The sequence below is a fragment of the Hyaena hyaena genome, unplaced genomic scaffold (assembly GCF_003009895.1).
Source record: "Hyaena hyaena isolate Hyena2069 unplaced genomic scaffold, ASM300989v1 scaffold_9, whole genome shotgun sequence".
In the NCBI taxonomy this organism is placed as follows: Eukaryota; Metazoa; Chordata; class Mammalia; order Carnivora; family Hyaenidae; genus Hyaena; species Hyaena hyaena.
The window spans coordinates 1,856,264-1,875,940 of NW_024080641.1; the positions used below are offsets into that span (position 1 = coordinate 1,856,264).

The following is a 19,677-nucleotide window of genomic DNA, read 5'->3' on the forward strand; positions in this document are numbered from 1 at the left end:
CCCTCTTTAAAGATGGCACTGTCACATCTTCTCTCTGACCTTTACTCCCATCCTCACATCTTCTATGAATCTGACCTTCCCACCCTCCTCTTATAGAAACCATTAGGATTACATTGGGCCCACCCAGATCATCCAGGGAATCTCCCCAACTCAAGAGCCTTGAATTAATCACATCCACAAAGTCTCACTTTTGCCATATGATGTCACAGATTCAAAGGTCCCCAGGATTAGGAGGTGGACATCTTTAGGGCTTCTGCTAGCTTCTGTGTTTTCAGTGGGATGAGGAGTGAGGTGATCAGCTTCCTGTGGGTGAGGAGCTCCAGGGTGCTGTGGGGGATTGAAGAAGAAAGATGGGTTAACAGGCATCTTGGGGAGGCAGAGGGTACCCTAATGAGGGAAATGTACCAGGGTCACAGGCAGGGCTTGGGATGTAGGGCCCAGCCCCTCCCCATCAAGGCTCCCCAGGGAGGCACAGAGTAGATGAGAGAAGGATTTACCAGAAGGACTTGGATTCGGCTACAAGTGTGCCCTGGAGGGGGTCATAAGCCAAGGGAGTTTAAGACATGGGAAAGTGAGGGATTTTAGGGGTGGCCCGTGGAACAGTGGAAGCAGGAAAAGAAGGAAGAGAGGACAAGGTGGGGGAGCCAGAGGCAATGAAAAGACAACAGGGTCGGGGCGTCTGGGGGGCTTAGTTGGTTAAGCATCTGACTTCGGCTCAGGTCGTGATCTCATGGTTCATGGGTTCGAGCCCTGCGTCGGGCTCTGTGCTGACAGCTCAGAGCCTGGAGCCTGCTTCAGATTCTTTCTGAGTCTCCCTCTCTCTCTGCCCCTCCCCCACTCACACTCTGTTTCTCTTGGTCTTTCAAAAACGAATAAACATTTAAAAATTTTAAAAGAAAAGAGAACAGGGTCAATGCACTCTATGTGCTGGCAGGTTCGAAAGTCTTTCAATTCAGTTGATGGGGAAAAGGAGAGCACGGGATGATAAACAAACAGTTTGGAGGGTATGTCATTACTGGTAAGGACAAGAACAAGGGTATGACCATGAAAGCGGGTGGCCCGTGTAGGGGGTGACGAATGAAAAAAGTATCTGTGAGGGTTACCAAAAATGTTCTCAGGTGGATTGGGGTGGATGCACTACTCCTAGGAATACACAAAAAACCCGGTGTCATACAGGTTAAATGGTTGGATTTTACGATATGTGAATTGTGGCTTCATAAAACTTCCAAAAAAAAAAATAATAAAAAGATCATAGATGGCTGCGGTAGGCGAGAGAGCGAGCTGGGTGGACGTGATGGGCTCAGTGTACCAAGAGGCCATGTTTCCATGATCTGTTGCCACGGTGTTTCTAATAAACCACCCAAAGACTGTGTGGTCGAAAACAACAAGGATCATTTACGACAGTCCTGGGTCTGCAGTCCCGACAGGGCTTGGAGGTGGGCAGTGTGGCCTGAGGGAGGTCTTAGCTCTGCTCCCTGAGCGTCAGCGGGACAGGAGAACGTGGTCCTTCAGGTGGCTCAGTCACAAGCCTGATTTACGATCAGCTGTGAGTTTAGTCTCAGCCGGGGGCCAGGAACCTAGCGGCCTCTCCACATGGACCTCACCATCTGGCCTGGCCTGCGCAGGTGTCCCAAGGAAAAGAGTGGGGCCGAAAGTGGCCTTTTTTTTTTTTTTATGTTTATTTATTTTTGAGAGAGAGAGAGAGCACAAGTTGGGGAGGAGCAGAGAGAGAGGGAGACACAGAATCCGAAGCAGGCTCTAGGCTCTGAGAAGTCAGCACAGAGCCAGACACAGGGGTCGAACTCAGAACCACGAGATCATGACCTAAGCTGAAGAGGGACGCTTAACTGACTGAGCCACCCAGGCGCCCCTATGACAGTAGTTTTAGAAGGGGGAATAGGAAGCCAGGTTCTCAAATCTTCCATGAAAGAGGAGGAGTGGCCAGAAGGGAAGGGATGAGTTCAGTAAGGAAGGATGGGAAAGTGTCCGTGGGTAGCTTAAGCTTCAAAAGAGCTGGGGGAGGGGGTGCCTGGCTGGCTGGGTGGAGCATGAGACTCTTGATCTTGGGGTTGTGAGTTCGAACCCCATGGTGGTGGGTATAGAGCTTACTTTAAAAAGATTTAAAAGTCAGTGGGAGGAAGAACGGTGTAGAAACGGCAAAAAGGAGCACCTGGGAAAGGAGGGTGTAAAGTATGAGGGTGTAAGGCAGGGCTGCAGGGAGAAGGGTTCAGTTCACAGAGTTCAGACACCACAAAGACGAGTCTCCTTGTGGGTCTCTGAGAATGACAGAAACACAGACACACAGAGAGGTAAGACAGAGACCCAGAAAGAGGGACACAAAATCCAGAAGGAGGGTGACATTGCTTCCCAGAAACTGTACACAGGAGGGGGCCGGCATTCGGAGGGAGTCGCCACCTTAGTGCTTCTCTGCACTTGGCCGGTAGAGGGCGCGCGGGACCCCATTCCCTGGAGTCCGGGTAACCTATCCCCACTTCTCCCCAAACCTATCAGCCGCGGCTATTTTTACGCGATGTCATAGGATACCGGTGGCTGGAAGGCCACCGTCTGTCTGTCCTTTGGTCCCTTCCAGTGACCCTGCGGCATCTCCCCAGCCCACCCCGCCACCTGTCCCTGGCAGGCTCGACCTCCGTTTGCACTATCCAGGGTGACAGCTCCGCCTTCACTGTGTCTCAATGTCTGCCTGACCGAGAATACAGGTGGAGACCTTGGCGACGGAAAGGGGTGTGGGGCGCACACGCTCACGGCTTGCAGCTGCTGGAGCGTCTCCGGGACGGGGCAACCACCAGGCCAGTGGCAGAGCCGATCTACAGTTAAGGTCATAAAGAGATTCAGAGATAGGACTCCAGAGACCCGGAGTTCTCCAGAGGCCCTGAGACAGACACTCGCAATAACTCAGAAATACAAGGAAAGAGACCCAAAGTGGGGGGCTCCCCCACGGAAACCCCGCGACAGAGACAGAGGGCTAAGAGATCATGAGAAGAAACCCCGACAGAGGCGAGAGACAGAGGTAAACAGAGGCACACCCCTAAGATACAAGAATCAAAGACGGAGATCCAGAGAGACCAAGACACAGACAACTGCCACAGACCCCCAAGCACTGAATCCTCTAGAAGTGCGAAGCTCACTGGGATAGATACCCAGAGATACACCCCTTACCAGACACCCAAAGTGAAGACATAGCCAGACGCAGAGACGTAGAAGAGAACAGAAAGACGTGTTAGTAGTTTGTGACTGCAACACAGGGCCTGGGACATTCATAAAAAGAGACGAAAGGCACCCCCGGCAACCCGGAGAGACGAGGAATAGAGATCCCAGGCGAGAGCGAGACACAGGGAAAGCGCAGCGCGGCCGCGGCTGGGGGGAAAGGGCGGGCGCCCCGGCAGAGGGCGCGCGGTCGCCCTCTGCCCCGCCAGGGTCAGGCGCCCCCTCCCCCGCGCCCTGGCCGCACGGCCGGGCTATTTTTACGCGTGGACACCGGACACCAGGCTGGGGCGGCGGCGGCGGCGGCCGAGGCGGGGCCGGGCCGGGCCGGGTCGGGCGTCGGGGCCACACGTCCGTCCGCGGGTCGCCGGGGCTGCGCGCGCCATGGAGCCGCGGTGCCCGCCGCCGTGCGGCTGCTGCGAGCGGCTGGTGCTCAACGTGGCCGGGCTGCGCTTCGAGACGCGGGCGCGCACGCTGGGCCGCTTCCCGGACACGCTGCTAGGGGACCCGGCGCGCCGCAGCCGCTTCTACGACGGCGCGCGCCGCGAGTACTTCTTTGACCGGCATCGGCCCAGCTTCGACGCCGTGCTCTACTATTACCAGTCCGGCGGGCGGCTGCGGAGGCCGGCGCACGTGCCGCTCGACGTCTTCCTGGAGGAGGTGGCCTTTTACGGGCTGGGCGCGGCGGCGCTGGCGCGCCTGCGCGAGGACGAGGGCTGCCCCTTGCCGCCCGAGCGCCCCCTGCCCCGCCGCGCCTTCGCGCGCCAGCTCTGGCTGCTCTTCGAGTTCCCCGAGAGTTCGCAGGCCGCGCGCGTGCTCGCCGTCGTCTCCGTGCTCGTCATCCTCGTCTCCATCGTCGTCTTCTGCCTCGAGACGCTGCCCGACTTCCGCAACGACCGCGACAACCCGGGGCTCGCTGCGGTGGCGGCTGCTGGCCCGGTGAGGGGGCGGGTCCTGGGTGGAGAGAGGCGGGGCTTGGGAGGAGCTGAGCGGGGTCCACGGGGATCTGGCCAATTACAAGGCGCGGGTGAGGGGCACTGGGAGGCGGGGCCCCTCAGGAAGGTGGGGCCTGGCTACGGGCGGGCGGGGCATTGGGGGGGCTTGTTGGGGGACCGGCCGATCACAGGTGGGCGAGAGGCTAGAGAGGTGGGCAACCCAGGGTCTGGGCCTGACCTGGGGAATTTACCTTTAAAAGCTGGGCTGGGGGGCGGGGAAGGGATAGCTTTGTGGAGGCGGGGCCTGAGGATCTGCAAGGGAGGCCCTTCCTGTCACGGGACGGGGTTGAGGCAGGTGAGAAACCGGCTTGCCGAGGGCGGGAAGACAGGTACGTTAAGAAATGAAGCTGAGGGAGCAGAGACTGAAAAATCAGGGGTCCGTGCGGCTGGCAGGAACCAAGGGAAGGATGGGCTGGAGGGCGCTGGAGACAGAAGAGTGAGGCCCGATGGCTGAGGTAGGAGGAATCCATCACAAATAAAGTCAGGCTGAGGGCCGTGACAGCAGGGACCCCAGGGTTTGGAGTTCAAAGGTCTTTAACCATTAAAGTCTAGACTGGGGGTAAGAAAGAGCACAAGGGAGCGGGACCAGGCTGGCGACACTCCCCATCTGGAAAATCAGTGTGGCGGTGAGACTTTGGGAAGGAAGAGACCCAGTCGCACTGGGGCGCCATTCCAGGAGCCCCCCACCCCACCCCCCAGTGAAGGATCAGGGACCATACAGGCTGCCACGCAGGGATGATCCATAGGGTTCTGGAAAGGAGTCTAGGGCAGCTGGGTCACTGGAGGCCTGGGGACAGTGACCACTGACCAGTTTGTACAGAAGCAGTTGGACATTTCAACCAAAATGAGGCCGTTCCAGTGTGTCCCGGTCTCGGTGCGGTCCTCTCTGACGCCCTTCCTCCCTGCAGTTCCCCGCTCGGCTGAATGGCTCCAGCCCAGTGCCTGGCACCCTGTCTCGCATGCCCTTCGATGACCCGTTCTTTATGGTGGAGACGCTGTGCATCTGTTGGTTCTCCTTTGAGCTCCTGGTGCGCCTGGCGACCTGCCCAAGCAAGGCGGCCTTTTTCAAGAACGTCATGAACCTCATCGATTTTGTGGCCATCCTACCCTACTTTGTGGCGCTAGGCACCGAGCTTGCCAGGCAGCGCGGCGTGGCCCAGCCAGCCATGTCACTGGCCATACTACGAGTCATCCGACTGGTGCGCGTCTTCCGAATCTTCAAGCTGTCCCGGCACTCAAAGGGCCTTCAGATCTTGGGCCAGACACTGCGGGCCTCCATGCGTGAGCTTGGTCTCCTCATCTTCTTCCTCTTCATCGGCGTGGTTCTCTTCTCCAGCGCCGTCTACTTTGCAGAGGCCGACCGGGAAGATTCCCATTTCACCAGCATCCCCGAGTCGTTTTGGTGGGCGGTGGTCACCATGACCACAGTTGGCTATGGAGACATGGCACCCGTCACTGTGGGCGGCAAGATAGTGGGCTCTCTGTGCGCCATCGCCGGCGTGCTGACCATTTCCCTGCCCGTGCCGGTCATTGTCTCCAACTTCAGCTACTTTTACCACCGGGAGACAGAGGGCGAAGAGGCCGGGATGTACAGCCATGTGGACACGCAGCCCTGTGGCCCACTGGAGGGCAAGGTCAATGGGGGGTTGGTGGACGGAGAGATGCCTGAGCTACCACCTCCACTCTGGGCCCTCCCTGGGAAACACATGGTCACCGAAGTGTGAGGGACCTCACGTTTCCTTGGAGGGATGGAGGGCGGGGTAGGAGGGAAGGCTAGGGGGAGGGGGTTGGGTATAGAAAGAACTAGGTTAAGTGGTAACGAGTTGGGGAACACTGAGTCTTGTTGGGTCTTGAGTTGTGGCTTGGTAGCTCCTATGGGTACCTCCTTAAGGGACAGTGAACGGCAATGAGTCATGCTGAGTCGATGCAGAGACTCCATTGGTTTATATTGCTTGGGGTTGTACAAGACTTATGGAGCCTTTGTGGTTAAGTGTTGAGATAGATTTGATCACATAGTTGTGTGTTTTAGGTCCTCGTTGGGTTGGGCTGTGTTGTTGAGTCTAGAGGAGTCTTGTCCAACTGCACCGTGCGGGATTCTGTGGTTTCAGGAGTCCCCTGGGGCCATTTTGGATCAAGTTAGGTGGTCACCCACAGCATTGTTGTGACTGATGGCGTGTTCATGCATGGTGTTGTGGAGCTGAGTTGAGACACGCTGGAAGTTGTGCGGCTTTGTGATTCTTGTAGGGCTGTGTTATTTTAGATTCTGTGAACTTGTGAGTCATGTAGAAATCCGAAGAGTCAAGTGGTAGAATGTGAGCTTTCTAGGTCACATTAGGTTAAGTTGGGTTGGAATGTATGAGCGTATGAGCCTTTCAGGGCTCTGTTGGGTTGAATTGTGTAGAGTTATGTAGCTGGATGTTTGGGGGGCTACGTGGAGATGAACCATATTGAATCGTACAACCTCGTGAGTCTTGTACGGCTGTGTGGAGTGGAGTTACACCAAGTTGTGTCGTTGTGAGTCCTGTAGGAATGTTAGGTTGAGTTGGACTGCGTGTATGGGCTCCATAGGGCCATGTTGGTTTGTTCTGCACTTAGTGGTAGCACCGGGACCCAAGAATAACAGCACTGGGGGGAATCATGTATCAGGAAGCAAGTGTGGTGTTGTGGACTCTGAGACACAAACTGAACTGACTTGCCTGGTGTCACTTACTAGAAGGGGCAGGGCTGGGTTCTGGACCCATCGATTCAGTTGTTCACGCAGAGGGCGTCTGGGGGAGCTAGGAAGATGTAGATGCTCCTTCCTTTTACCCCACACCTGCTTCGTTTTGCCATTCAGACCCTCTCGAGCTGTCCTCCGGTACAGCTTTGCTTCCAAACATGGATATCGGAGCCACAAGGGAAGAGAAAAGGGGACAAATTGTATGTACTCTGTATAGGCATGTTAGGGGGACAGAAACCCAAATGAGGGGACAGAGACCTAGGTAGTAATGGAAACTCAGAGAAAGAGATAGAAACCCAGAGAAGAGGGGGCGCCTGGGTGGCTTAGTCGGTTAAGCGTCCGACTTTCGCTTAGGTCATGATCTCGCGGTTCGTGGGTTCGAGCCCCGTGTCGGGCTCTGGGCTGACTGCCAGCTCAGAGCCTGGAGCCTGATTTCAGTCTGTGTCTCCCTCTCCCTCTGACCCTCCCCTGCTCATGCTGTCTCTCTCTCTCTCCTAGAAATAAATAAAACATTAGAAAAAAAAAAAGAAACCCAGAGAAGAGGAAACAAAGACCCAAAGAGAGAAGAAGCGAGATTTAGAGAGAAGGAGACAAAGACCCAGAGAGAGGGAGAGAAAAGAGACTCAGAGGAAGGGGGACAGAAAATCCAAAGAGCAAGGGAGATAGAGGCCAGGAGTGGGAGACAGAGATGGGGGGAAGTGTCAGGCACCCAGAGAAGGGCAGACACCAGACTTAGAGACAGACTGGAGTGACCCAGAGAAAGAAAACCAAGAAAGAAAAGTCAGCATCTCTGAACCCAAGAATATACGCAGTCTGTCTTCCATGGAATCACAGAGATCCCAAATCAGGGAGCATCACCCTGTCCTCCCACAGCTCAGAAAGGCTGCCAGACAGACGGGGGGTGGGGGGGCCACTCTAGTTTCCAGGGGAGAAGCCAGAGCCGTAGAGCATGGGGGTGGCTTCCCGAGGTCTCGTGGCACGTCCCCAGGGTGCCCGACCCCACGTGCCCCGTCACCCTGCTGGTAGGGCACGGGTCCTCATTGGATCCTAGAGCCTCATTTCTTACAAACACAGTACCTGAGGCTCAGAGGAGAGGGTGTTACCCAAAGTCATGAACCCAAACATTTTCAGAGGACTTTCAGTACTCAAAGGGCATTTGGAAGAAGACGACACAGGATACCTCAATCGCTAACACGTATAGGGTTCCTATGTGCCAAGCATCATTCAAAGTACTTTACTTGTATTAATTTATTAAAACCAGTGGTTTACAGACTGCTGTTGTTGTTATGTTTAGCTATTGCTGCCCCTTCCCTCCACCCGCCTTTTTTTTTTCTCAAATGAAATGTTACTCAGTTGCAACTTACTCAGAGGCCCTGTGAGGCATCAGAGGGGGTCTGGTCGGAGGGACACTCTCCTCAATGGAGTCCCTCTTGGCAACTTGGAATGCAGCTAAGGTATTCAGCTTGCGGGGGGCGCCTGGGTGGCTCAGTCTGTTGAGCGTCAAACTCTGGATTTCGGCTCAGGTCATGATTCAGGGTGGTGGGATCCAGCCCCGAGCCGGGCTCCAGGCTGAGCGAGGAGCCTGCTTAAGATTCTCTCTCTTTTCCTTCCTCTGTCCCCCTCCCCTGCACACGTGCTCCATACAGAGCAATGGAAGAAAATACAGATTATCGTGGGAGGAGTTTGACAAAGGCAGAAAATAATCGAACGTTTAGGTAGTTGCTTCTCTCTGAGATGGGAGGGAAAGACACATTTGGAGACAGAATTGGAGGACAGACCCCCTCACGGGGACCCAGCACAGAGACTCAGCACAGAGACCCTAAGAGGAGGAAGCCCATGCAGGGAGGAGCCAAGACCTGGAGAGAGGACACCCACGGGGAGGAGGGAGAGCAGGAGCGAGGAGGGCAGTGATCTGGGAGGGGATCAGAGACTGGTGTGGTGGAGGGGGGGTTGGACGGGGCTCCACAGAAGCTGGGAAGGCAACCAAGGAGGAGGGGACAGATATCCAGAGGGAGGCGCACAGAGACGGTTTTACTTTTCTTTGAAAACTGACCTGTATTACTCCATCAGAGGCTGGAAGGTACCTAGAGCCTCTTTGGTAGGGGGTAGAATGTATTGGGTGCTTAAGGAAAAGGTGGGGAAGCGTGGAGAGGTCATGGAGGTGACCCAAGGGGACACTGGAAGAGCCCCTCCCCCACCCTCAATAAACAACTGTAGCCGCCTTCTATGTTGCCTTGGCTGGGATGGGGAAAAGGAGGGGAACACCCTAATCCGGGGACACCCTTCCTGCCACCTTGCCATGTTATATTTAGGCTGAGGGAGGGGTATGGGATGACCCCCCCAGATGAGTATCAGCTTTCCTCCTGAAATAGCTCCTGGGGAGAGGTGAAGGGCTCTGCTGGTCCTAGGACGGCTTCTGACTTCAGTCTGTCTTAGGGCCTCTCTTCTCCATGGGTCTCCATTCCCCCTTCTGGGCTTCTGTCCCCTTCTCTCTCTGGGTCTTCTCTCTCTGGGCTTCTGTCCTCCCCGCCCCCCCTTCTCTGTGTTTATGTGCCTCTCCCCTGTCTCCCTTTGTCACTATTCATTTTCTTTCTCTGAGCAGGTCATCCTGTTTCCAAATCATCGTACCCTTGTCTGGCTCCGTGCCCTAGAATACCTTGAGTTTCTCCTCTCTTGAGCCCGGGACAGACCCTCGACCCAGTCCCCACCCAGGAAATTCCAGCAGACAAGACTGTGGGAGAGCCCCCCCCCCCCCATCCACCGTCTCCCTGGGCCTCGGGCCTTATCGCTGCCCAAGTCCAGCTGGTTAATGTCTGGCCTAGAGCTCCTGGGAAAGTGGGGATGAGAGCCGAGGGCGGGAATCTGCCCAGGGATTGACACTTCATTGGCAAAACAACGCAAGGGAATCTCAGGCCCAGACTCCTGGCTCTAAGCAAGGAGGGAGCTGCTGGTCCGGAGTCTTGGGTCTGAGGAGGGAGGGGGCTGGGGGTCAGGACTCCTGGGTCTGAGGGAGGAGGGACGAGGGGTCCGGGCTCCTGGGTCTCAGGGAGGAGGGGCTGGGGACCCGAATCCTGAGTCTGAGAGAGGAGGGGGCTGGGGGTCAGGGCTCCTGGGTCTGAGGGAGGAGGGGGCTGAGGGTCCCGGCTGCTGGGACCGGGGGAGAAGGGGGCTGGCGCCTGGCCTCCCGGGGCCAAGGCGGGCCAAGAGCCGAGCGAGCCAGGCCGGGCTTCCGAGGTCTCGGCACGCGTGTGGAGGGCGGGATCCCCCGGCCCCTCCTCCGCCGTCGGGCGCCGCCCCGCCCCCGCCCCCGCCCGCGCCCTGCGGAGAGTGTGCAGCGCGGAGCCGGCGGGCGAGCGGGCGTCCCTGCAGCCAGCGAGCGGGAGGAGGAGCCGCGCCGCGCCAGGGGCAGCCGAGGAGCCGGAGAGGGCGCCCCAGGTAAGAGCCTCCGCGCCTCCTCCCGCGGGATTCCGGCGTCCAGGTCGCCCTGCCCCCGGGTAGGGAGGGACGGGGGCGGGGCCTGCGGGGGCGGGGCTTGGCGGAGGAAACTGAGGCAGGAGGGAAGTGCTGCAGCTCTGCAGCGGGTTCCCCCCGTCGGGGTCTCAGGAGACTGGACCCCCCCCCCACCCCCGCCTCCCAGCCTAAATCTTTGGGAGGCGGGGCCCGGGAGTACGTACTTTTGGGTACCTGGGGAGGAGGGTCCTAAACTTCAGAACTCAGGGCTCCAGGGTCCGAGGGAGGAGGGCGCTGGGGGTCTGGACTCCTCGGTCTGAGGGAGGAGGGCGCGGGGCGCCTGGACTCCCGCATGGGAGGGAGGGAGCTGGGGATCTGGGCTCAGGAAAGAGGAGGCAGCTGGGAAGCAGGGCTCTTGGGTCTGAGGGAGGTGGGAGCTGGGAACCGGGACTTCTGGTCTGAGGGAGGAGGTAGCTAGGGATCTACACTCCCGGTCCGGGTTGGATCAGCGCGGTTGCGTCCCTTCACACCCCTTTTTCCATTTCCCCATCTCCGAGCCAAGGCAGGCAGCCACTCCAGGTATGTGCAATAGAAGTCTTGGACAGGTCCTGGCCTGTCCCGTGAGGATAGAACATTCCAGGAAGCAGCCTCAGGGACCCAAGGCTCTTCTTGAGTGTGGGCCCTCAGGGACCCGGGTGTCCAGACCGGCACCGCCCCCGCCCTGTCTGGGAGATGAATGGCCCGTGGAGGATGTAATCTTTTCCAGCCTCCTCTACCCCTCCCGTCCCTCCCCAACCCCCCTCCTCTCCCCTCCCCACACCTCCCCCATCTGCTTCCCATCCCAGCCAGGAGCCATCACCTGGTCAGGGAAGGGGCCTCTGGGAAGGGGGCGCCGCCTTGATTCTTGGGTCCCCTACACTTTAAGAGGAACACAGGGAAGGGGAGTGTTCGCGTCCCCCCCCCCCACTTGCCCATATAACTTGCCCGTTCCCTTCTTCCCCTAGGCGGCTGCCCCGACCCTCTCCTGAGATGTCAGGAAGGAGGGCACCACCCATGTCCGCCACTGGGGCCCCCCAGAGCCTGGGGGCCCCCAGCCCTGGAGCCTGGAGGTGGAGGAGGTGCTGACAGGTCTGGTAACCACCTGCTTCTTCCCAGTTCCCTCCACACCACTCCTTCCCAGAACCAAAGACTTCCAGAATATTGCAGACAAACTGTAGTATCCATGCCCTCACCAGAATCTCCCAGGCCCTGGCCAATTTCTTGGACAGGGAAACTGAGGCCCCACATAACAGGAAATGTCTTGCCTTCTCAGTGGCAATTTTGAGCCGAACTTGGGTCTTGCTAGGGCTCCATAACGTGGCCCTTCTCAGAATTTTGGGACCTCAAGCCTCCTCTAGGCTGCAGGACTCAGGGCTCTTCAGGGTTGTAGAGGTAGGAGGCGGAACGGAGTCGCTCCCATGGGGCTCAAGTCCTCCTTACGGTATTTGTGGGCTGTGTGACCTGGTATAAGTCACTCACCTCTCTGAGCCTGTATTTCTCCATTTGTTGGTTTGGTGGCTATTATTAGCAATAGCAGTAGAATAATTGTGACTAATCGGGAAGTTGGGCATTACCTAAGTCCTAGAAAATAAGGCCCCTCTCCTAAGATTCTAGAACAAGGGCCTCCCCAGTGGTTTGGCATTCAGTTCCCTCTGGAGTTCCCAACTTCCGTCCCCCTCATCCCCCCCCCCCAAGTTTTTACCCTCGTCTCTAACGCAGGTCTCCCTTCCGTCTTCAGGTGCTCAGCGAGATGCCCCCCAGCCCCTCCCGCTCCCTCCCCTTCCTCCTTCTTTTCCTCCTCCCCAGTGCACCAATGGAGCCCCACCCCCCACCCGTACCGCTGCCCCCATTTCTAGCCCCTGAGTGGGATCTCCTGTCCCCCAGAGTAGTCCTGTCCAGGGGCACCCCCGCCGGGCCCCCTCTGCTCTTCCTGCTGGAGGCCGGGGCTTTTGGGGAGCCAGCTGGCCGCCCCGCCAACCGCAGCCGGCGAGGGGCGAGTGAGACAGCACCAGCGAGTCGCCGGGGAGAGCTGGCTGTGTGTGATGCAGTCAGTGGCTGGGTGACAGACCGCCGGACGGCCGTGGACCTGCGTGGGCGTGAGGTGGAGGTGCTGGGCGAGGTTCCTGCGGCTGGCGGCAGTCCCCTCCGCCAGTACTTCTTTGAGACCCGCTGCAAGGCCGACAGCACTGAGGAAGGTGGCCCTGGTGGGGGAGGAGGGGGCTGCCGGGGTGTGGACCGGAGGCACTGGGTATCCGAGTGTAAAGCCAAGCAGTCCTACGTGCGGGCATTGACCGCTGATGCCCAGGGCCGCGTAGGCTGGCGATGGATTCGAATTGACACCGCCTGCGTCTGCACGCTCCTCAGCCGGACTGGCCGGGCCTGAGGCCCATGCCCAGGAACCAGGCAGGCAGAGGAAGAAGACCGCTGGATGCCGAGGGACCTCAGGGGTGGCCTGGCTGCTCTGGGCCTCGGTTTGGGAACTTGTGAAATGGTCACAAAGTCACAGCTTTCTGATTTTGAGAGCTCAATCCATGCAAGACAGGTGGTGAAACCAAGTGGGGTTTTGAAGGACGAATAGGAGTTCTCCTGGATGAACTTGAGGGTAACGATGATAATAATAGCCCAAGTTTTCTGAGTGTCTACTGTTTATCAGCGTTAATACACAATTTGTCAAATCAACTCAAGTGGATTTGACCATCGGAGGCCCTTGGGTTCCCAATTGCTAACCACTTGATCTCAGAGGACATCTTGCACACCCTGGAGAGAGTGACAAGAAAGTGATCTGTCGAGAAGTGGGTGGGGGAGTGTAAAAACTGGAACACATAAGCAACTAGCTGGGAGCCCGGGTTTGAATGAGAAATCTTACTTGGTCAGACTTGTTGGCTTTGAGTGTTCCATTTTGAGGTAGTGAGCCACCCATTAGAGTAGAGCAAAAACAAGGTTGACTGATCGGACGTCAGGAGGCTAGAGACTTTGGCCCTGGTGGGGAGTTGGAGTCTACTCCCTTTCCTGTCCCAACGTGTACCCATATCGGGAAAGAGATAGACCTTAGAATCGTCCAGCTTGAGTATGGCATGAAGTTCTGACCAATTGCCCTGACTCCCGGCTAGAATCTGGGGTCATGTGGACAGTGATAGGCTGTGAGTGGGCCAGGAAAATCCAAAAGGAGAAGTGGCCCCAGAGCCCTGAATGACGGGGTCAGTGGGACCCTGTGCCAGGCTGCAGAAGGTAGCCTCAGTTTTCCCCATCTGAAGAATGGGTCAGTGGGGTTGACATGATGGGAGCCGAGGAGGCAGAGGCCTTGATGAAGTGGCCTTTAAAGTGAGGAAGGGGGGGCGCCTGGGTGGCTTAGTCGGTTAAGCGTCCGACTTTCGCTTAGGTCATGATCTCGCGGTTCATGGGTTCGGGCCCCGCGTCGGGCTCTGTGCTGACTGCCAGCTCAGAGCCTGGAGCCTGTTTCAGTCTGTGACTCCCTCTCTCTCTGACCCTCCCCTGCTCACGCTGTCTCTCTCTCTCTCTCCTAGAAATAAATAAAAATTAAAAAAAAAATTAAAAAAAAAATAAAGTGAGGAAGGGACAAGAGAAGTCAGGGGTAGACCCCACACCTTCAGGATAACCCTTCATATGTCACCAGTTCATACCCTACACACACACACACACACACACACACACACACAAATTCTTTTAGGACCAGCTTTGGTCTAAGGATGTAGACATCCCCATCCCTCACCCACATGGACTGGGCCCCTGGGAAGAGTAGGGGTGGCGGGGGGCCAGGCAGGGTCTGGCTGCCGCTGTTTCGACATCTCTGTGTTTCTAGATCTGTGGTTCCCCACCCTCTCTTTTGCCACCTCCCTCTCTCTCTCCGTCTTCCTGTCTCTTGTGTCAGTAGCTCTTTACCTCTGTTTCTCATTCACTGCCTCTCCCCCATTCTTGAATGTATTTCTTTCTCTTCAAAGCTCTCCCCACATCCCCTCCCCTCTCTTTTTTTGCTAAGTATTTCCCTGTGTATTTGTCTGTGGGTCTCTCCGTCTTCACCCACCCCCATATCCAGGTGGAAGTTTTCAACCAAATCAAAGGCAGGCAGGACGCACGAAGCCAAAGCCGGGGCTGACTCCTTCAGCGGACTCCAGGAGGGAGGGAGGGAGGGAGGGAGAGCCCTGGGGAAGTCTGGAAATCGTTACCCCCGATGTAGGCAGGCCTGGCAGAGGGAGGAGGGGGCTGAGAGAGCTGGGACCCTGTAGGAAAGGGGGGGTATTTCTCATGGGTTCCCTGATGCGGTGGGTGGTCTTTATCTCCCCCCAACCCCGGGTCTCTGTGTCTCTAAAATTCTCTAAAACTCAGAGCTTCTATTTCCCCTTCCTCTCCGCCCCCTTTTCTGGCAGTCCCTCTCTCTCTGGGACTCCCCTCCTCCATTACTCTTGTGTTTCTGTGCCCCTTCTCTCAAAAGTCCCTGTCACTCTGTGCCTGGGCCTCTTTCTCATTCAGTCCAACCAGCCACACACCTGCAGGCCTTCCATTGGCTGGGTTCAGGGTGGGCGGGTTCTATCACCTGGGGCAACAGCTGACAACAAGCCTGCTCCGCTGGGCTACCCCCCGGGGGTGGGACCATGGCTGGGCCCACCCTAGCTCGGAGCGGGCCGGAGGTGCCTGGTTGCCGGCCCAACTGGCATCTCACCAGCAGTGGTGTCGCCCACCACATTATCCCACCTGTTCCCTTTCCCCCGCCCACTGTGCAGGTAAGAGGACCCTAGGTTCCTGACCAGAGGAGACTGGGGATCCAAACACCTGCTGAGAGACAAGGGGCTTGGGGGCTTGGAGTTCTCTCTGACTGAAGGAGGAGGGTCCCGGAGTCCAGGGTCTGAGAGAGGAGGGGCCAGCGAACCGTGGATGCCTAGAACTGGAGGGAGGAAAGGGTTGAGGACCGACTGGGAGAGATCAGGACCCTCCGGCCAGAGTTGAATCCTTTGAGCTGACGTCCTTTCTCCCCAGTCCACGGTCGCGGAGCCCCTGCCCCCGGCCGCAAAGCAGGGTTTGCACATCTGGGATTTTGACGAGGTCATCAGCAGATGGGAGACCACCTCTGGCTCGGCTTCCGTGCCTAAGACCCACGGCGGGCCCTACGCACAGCCCAGGGCCCCAGAGCCTTCGGACCCCACGCGGACTTTGGGGATCAAGGATTTAGGAGAAAAGGTGAGGTTGTGGGATGCAGAGGTCCGCCGAGGACAGGGTCGGGGATCGCGCTGAGCACCAGGCACCCTCACGTTGAATCCCCGCGTCGCCTTCCCGCAGCTCAGAAGCCGTGGCTGGCGCCTCCCGCGGATCACAGAGCACCAGTGCAGTGAGACGAGGGCGCAGTACACCGGCCAGCCCGGCCTGGACCTGCGCCCCACCTTCCACGTCGGGCCCCAGCCCCTGGAGCTTGCGGACCACCACCGCGGAGGCCCTTCTCAGGTAGCGGAGAAGACCGCTGCCACCTTAGGACAAAGCTTGTAGCGCCTGAGGCGGGGCCGGAGGGGCTCTGAACTTGGGACCAGACTAGGAGACCCTGGGGCGGGGAACTCCGAGTCGGGGGTCGGGGTTAAACGGGCTGGAATGGAATCAGGTTACAGAGCCTGGGGGTGGAGCTTGGACTTTTTGAGGTGGGGCCAGAAGGAGGAGGGGACTGGAGACCAAAATCCCAGCTCTGAGGCTGGGGCCACGATTAGTAAATCTCGGGGCGGGGCTGGGAGGGGGTTCTGAGGAGGGGGTCGGGACCAGGTAGCGGAAGGTACGTGGCGGGCGGGCCTTGAATATTCTGAGACCAAATCGGGTCGGAAGGCGGGGCTAGGCTTCCGTGGAGAGGATGAAGTAAAAAGGTACGTTTGTCCAAATAGCGGCTGAATTCCAGGGGCGGGACGTGGAAGTTGAGTCTGGGGGCGGAGCTGGGAAAGTTTTTTGTGGCTGGAGGGCTGGGCTTTGTGATCAACGACCGGTGTTCAGATTTTGGAGTAACCCTAATAAGGGCTCTGATTTGGGGGAGAGAAGATAAAGTGCCCTGGCTTGCGATTGCTCGGGGAGGATTCGGATTCATCCAAAGAAGAGGGATCCTGAGCCTGGGACCCCGGGCTTGGGATGGATATGAAGCCTTGCTCCATCCCTCCTCCCCCCGATCCTCCTCAGGCTTTAATCCCCTGGACAAAGAACCCCGAGCTGTCCGGCCAGCCTTTCACAGTATCTGACCAGGGCGTCCTGGACCGCCATCAGCTCTATCTGACCACCTCGGCCAAGGACTTCCGGGCCTACCCTAAGTGAGTCTGGGTCCCCTCTCGGCACCGCCGCCAACACACCTAACCCCGGTGTCGGCTCCGCCTGTCCGACTCAGTAGCCTCCAGCCTTCAGCTCCTGAACCAGAAAAGCTTAGACCCCAGCTCCTACCTCTTTTAGCGCCCAAGTATTCTTAGTGTCAATCAACTCTTAGGAATATGAAACCTGCGGCTTGTCCTAGAAGGGGTTCTGGACTGAGGGCGGGGCTCCAAGGGTCTAGGGAGGGGCCTACTTTGGTTCCCAGATACTCTTTCCCAAGGATTCGAAAATTCTATATTTCCGGCCCTTAAGGACCCTCGAGGGCCCAGGAATTGAGGTTAGGCGTCCTCAACCCCCATCCTTCCCAAGGGATCCCCGGCTCCTACAAATATATCCTTGCCTCGAAACGCAGGAGTTCAGATCTACAGGTTCCTCAGGAGCCAAGGTCTGAACTTCAGCCTTGTCCCTAGGATCTAACCGTGCCTTCCCACTCCTGCCTTCCCCACCAACAGGAAGGAGTTGTCTGGATATCCCCGCAAGGACTCGCTGACCTACTGGAGCTTTCAGAAGACGCCTCGGGTCTGGGGCCAGGACCCACAGCGGCCGCCCTGTCCGCGCTCCTCTCGGCCGCCAGGGATCCGCGTGCCCCACGTCCACCCGGCGACGCTAGCCGTGCCGCACCGTGGGGCGTTGTCTCTGGCTCACGAGTCCTACAGACGCCCGCTGCACCCACTCCTCCGGCTCGACCGTTTCTGCCCGCTGGAGCTGCCCTGGGGCGGCCCCCACCGGAAGCCGGTGCCGGGCATCTACAGCGTGCCACGAGCCTACCGCACGGAGAACTCCAGCTACGGCAGCTTGAAGCCACGCCCAATCTGAGCCGGCTGCGCCAGCCCCGCCCAGAACACGCCCCCGGGCGGGGCCGGAGCCGAGCCTGGAAGACCGCGGCCGGGGGCACACTGGGCGGGGCTAAGGCCGGGAAACCCGCCTATCACGCCAGGATCCGCCCACCAGGCGTGAGCGGGACGGATCCCACACCGGACTAAGGAGGGTGACCGGGTCCGGGACGAAGATGGGTGCTGAGGCTGGAAAATATACTTTGGGGCGGTGTGCTCACGGGCGGGACACGCCCTCTGCGACAGAGGGGGCAGAGTTTACCTTAGTCAATGACAGAGTTAAAATAGTCTTTAACTGTGGTCATCGTGCTCATCGCTGGGTTCAGCTCTGGGGGCCCGAGTGTGCGGGAGATGGGTCTCCTGCTGAATCCCTGGTGGAAGGAAGCCAAGTCTGCCTACAGGTGGGACCCCGCCTCTGAGCCCAGAATCCAGAAATGAAGCCACGCCCCCTGAGGTTAGACTGTGGCACAGGAATGGCTTTCGCCTGTGGCAGATGGAGTGGGGTTGAGGTCTGAGCCGATCACCATTGGACGAGGGTCCTTGGAGGGACGAGCTCCAGCCTTCCCCAGGCGCCCACCATGATGGGCGGAAGCGGGGCTACACCATCGAGAACTAGGTCAGGGGGTCCCCATAGCCTACTTCCTATGTATGACCCAACAGGACTTCGCTGGCACCTGATAGCACCTGACGATTGAGTCAGTGAAGTCAGCTTCACCTTGGGCGCACCAAGGAGCGGGAGCCACTCAGGGAGTGGGGGTAGGGGCCTCTCCCGCACACTTCCCTGACCTTTTCCGCTTCTCGCCCCCAGAAGGATTAGTGTCCAGGTTACCCCATCAGGCCGCCACCCCCAGTGGCCTTGCCGCCCCCACACCCTGCAAGTATAAGACCAGGTAAACATCACTGGGGAGGCACGGAGAATGGAGACGCTCCAGGTAAGACTGTGGGGTCCCCTAGGCACTTTGCAACTCCATCCAGGCCACAGCTGCCACAAAGAGGGAGAGTCCTGTGACCTGATGGAGGAGGCTTCCTTCTAGAAGGGTGAGGACGGCCAGCGGGCTTCCTGCCAGGAAGGAAATAGGTGGAGCAGGGCCTGAGGGTGGGAATTCTCAGAATCTGGGGTTCCTGAGTCTCGGAAAAAGGGATCCAAGTGGAACGAATGCACCCTGGATGGACGCTGTCAGGCACGGGAGCTGGGTCCCCGACTGTGTTCATGGGGGATGGGAAGGTAAGGGCTCCGGGTAGCGGGGTCTGGCAGGCCCTGAGACACTGTCCTCGTCCCAGGGGCTGCTGCTGTGGCTGCTGCTGAATGTGGCTGGGGTGTGGGCATCCAGGGGGCCACTGCGGCCGCTGTGCAGGCCCATCAACGCCACCCTGGCTGCTGAGAACGAGGCCTGCCCGGTCTGCATCACCTTCACCACCACCATCTGTGCCGGCTACTGTCCCAGCATGGTGAGTTGCGGACGGCGGGCGGGGAATGGGTGCTGCCACCCCAGCTCCAGGGCGGATCACTGAAGGCCAGGCCCACAGAAAATGGGAAGTGGCAGCTTGGATGGCAGGGTGGCCTGCGCCCACCTCCCACAGGGGCAGGGGAATTGGGAGTCAGAGCTGGGCATGGGGGAGGGGGGGAGAGCACAGAGGGTCTGCTGGACACCAGAATCTGAGACCTGTGGTGGGGGGGATTAGCTCAGGGGAGGGCCTGACCACGCCCCTCTATCCCTCCCTTTGGCCTCCAGGTGCGCGTGCTGCCCGCCGCCCTGCCCCCAGTGCCCCAGCCCGTGTGCACCTACCGTGAGCTGCGCTTTGCTTCCATCCGGCTGCCCGGATGCCCGCCCGGTGTGGACCCCATGGTCTCTTTCCCCGTGGCCCTCAGCTGTCGCTGTGGGCCCTGCCGCCTCAGCAGCTCCGACTGTGGGGGTCCCAGGGCCCAACCCTTGGCCTGTGACCGCCCCCCACTCCCGGGCCTCCTGTTCCTCTAAGGATCCCCCACCCCAGTGCCTGGAGCCAGCAGACGCTCTTCTCCACCCCTCCCAATAAAGGCTTCTCAAACTGCACTCATGTTGTCTTCTGTCGGGCT

The 19,677-nt window shown here is 58.6% G+C and overlaps 4 protein-coding genes across 4 annotated transcripts; all 4 read left to right on the plus strand.

Moving 5' to 3' along the window:
• The first annotated feature begins 3,459 nt into the window (after positions 1-3,459).
• On the plus strand, positions 3,460-5,941 carry KCNA7 (potassium voltage-gated channel subfamily A member 7). Its single transcript, XM_039245637.1, has 2 exons — positions 3,460-4,161; positions 5,126-5,941. Exons 1-2 carry the CDS (start codon positions 3,607-3,609, stop codon positions 5,939-5,941), a joined length of 1,371 nt encoding a protein of 456 aa, XP_039101568.1. The 5' UTR covers positions 3,460-3,606.
• Positions 5,942-10,254: 4,313 nt separating this feature from the next.
• NTF4 (neurotrophin 4) lies at positions 10,255-13,056 on the plus strand. The gene is made up of 3 exons (XM_039245649.1): positions 10,255-10,371; positions 11,391-11,514; positions 12,164-13,056. Exon 3 carries the CDS (start codon positions 12,176-12,178, stop codon positions 12,806-12,808), a length of 633 nt encoding a protein of 210 aa, XP_039101580.1. The 5' UTR covers positions 10,255-10,371; positions 11,391-11,514; positions 12,164-12,175; the 3' UTR covers positions 12,809-13,056.
• A 1,971-nt stretch (positions 13,057-15,027) lies between these two features.
• Positions 15,028-17,893, plus strand: LOC120240792. Its single transcript, XM_039245625.1, has 5 exons — positions 15,028-15,164; positions 15,418-15,618; positions 15,718-15,879; positions 16,588-16,715; positions 17,223-17,893. The coding sequence occupies exons 1-5, from the start codon at positions 15,036-15,038 to the stop codon at positions 17,584-17,586; spliced, it is 984 nt and encodes a 327-aa protein (XP_039101556.1). The 5' UTR covers positions 15,028-15,035; the 3' UTR covers positions 17,587-17,893.
• Positions 17,894-18,434: 541 nt separating this feature from the next.
• On the plus strand, positions 18,435-19,654 carry LHB (luteinizing hormone subunit beta). The gene is given in 4 exon segments (XM_039245657.1): positions 18,435-18,535; positions 18,885-19,052; positions 19,337-19,546; positions 19,548-19,654. Coding segments are annotated over 4 exon segments (483 nt in total). The 5' UTR covers positions 18,435-18,520; the 3' UTR covers positions 19,638-19,654.
• The last annotated feature ends 23 nt before the right edge of the window (positions 19,655-19,677 follow it).

Excerpts from the sequence above, each read along its gene's own strand:
- LOC120240792 (XM_039245625.1), top strand. The coding sequence starts at position 15,036 with ATGGCTGGGCCCACCCTAGCTCGGAGCGGGCCGGAGGTGCCTGGTTGC. Across the intron at positions 15,880-16,587 it reads ACCGCGGAGGCCCTTCTCAG|GCTTTAATCCCCTGGACAAA; the intron begins GTAGCGGAGAAG and ends GATCCTCCTCAG. Across the intron at positions 16,716-17,222 it reads GACTTCCGGGCCTACCCTAA|GAAGGAGTTGTCTGGATATC; the intron begins GTGAGTCTGGGT and ends CCCCACCAACAG.
- KCNA7 (XM_039245637.1), top strand. The coding sequence starts at position 3,607 with ATGGAGCCGCGGTGCCCGCCGCCGTGCGGCTGCTGCGAGCGGCTGGTG. Across the intron at positions 4,162-5,125 it reads CGGTGGCGGCTGCTGGCCCG|TTCCCCGCTCGGCTGAATGG; the intron begins GTGAGGGGGCGG and ends TCCTCCCTGCAG.
- NTF4 (XM_039245649.1), top strand. The coding sequence starts at position 12,176 with ATGCCCCCCAGCCCCTCCCGCTCCCTCCCCTTCCTCCTTCTTTTCCTC.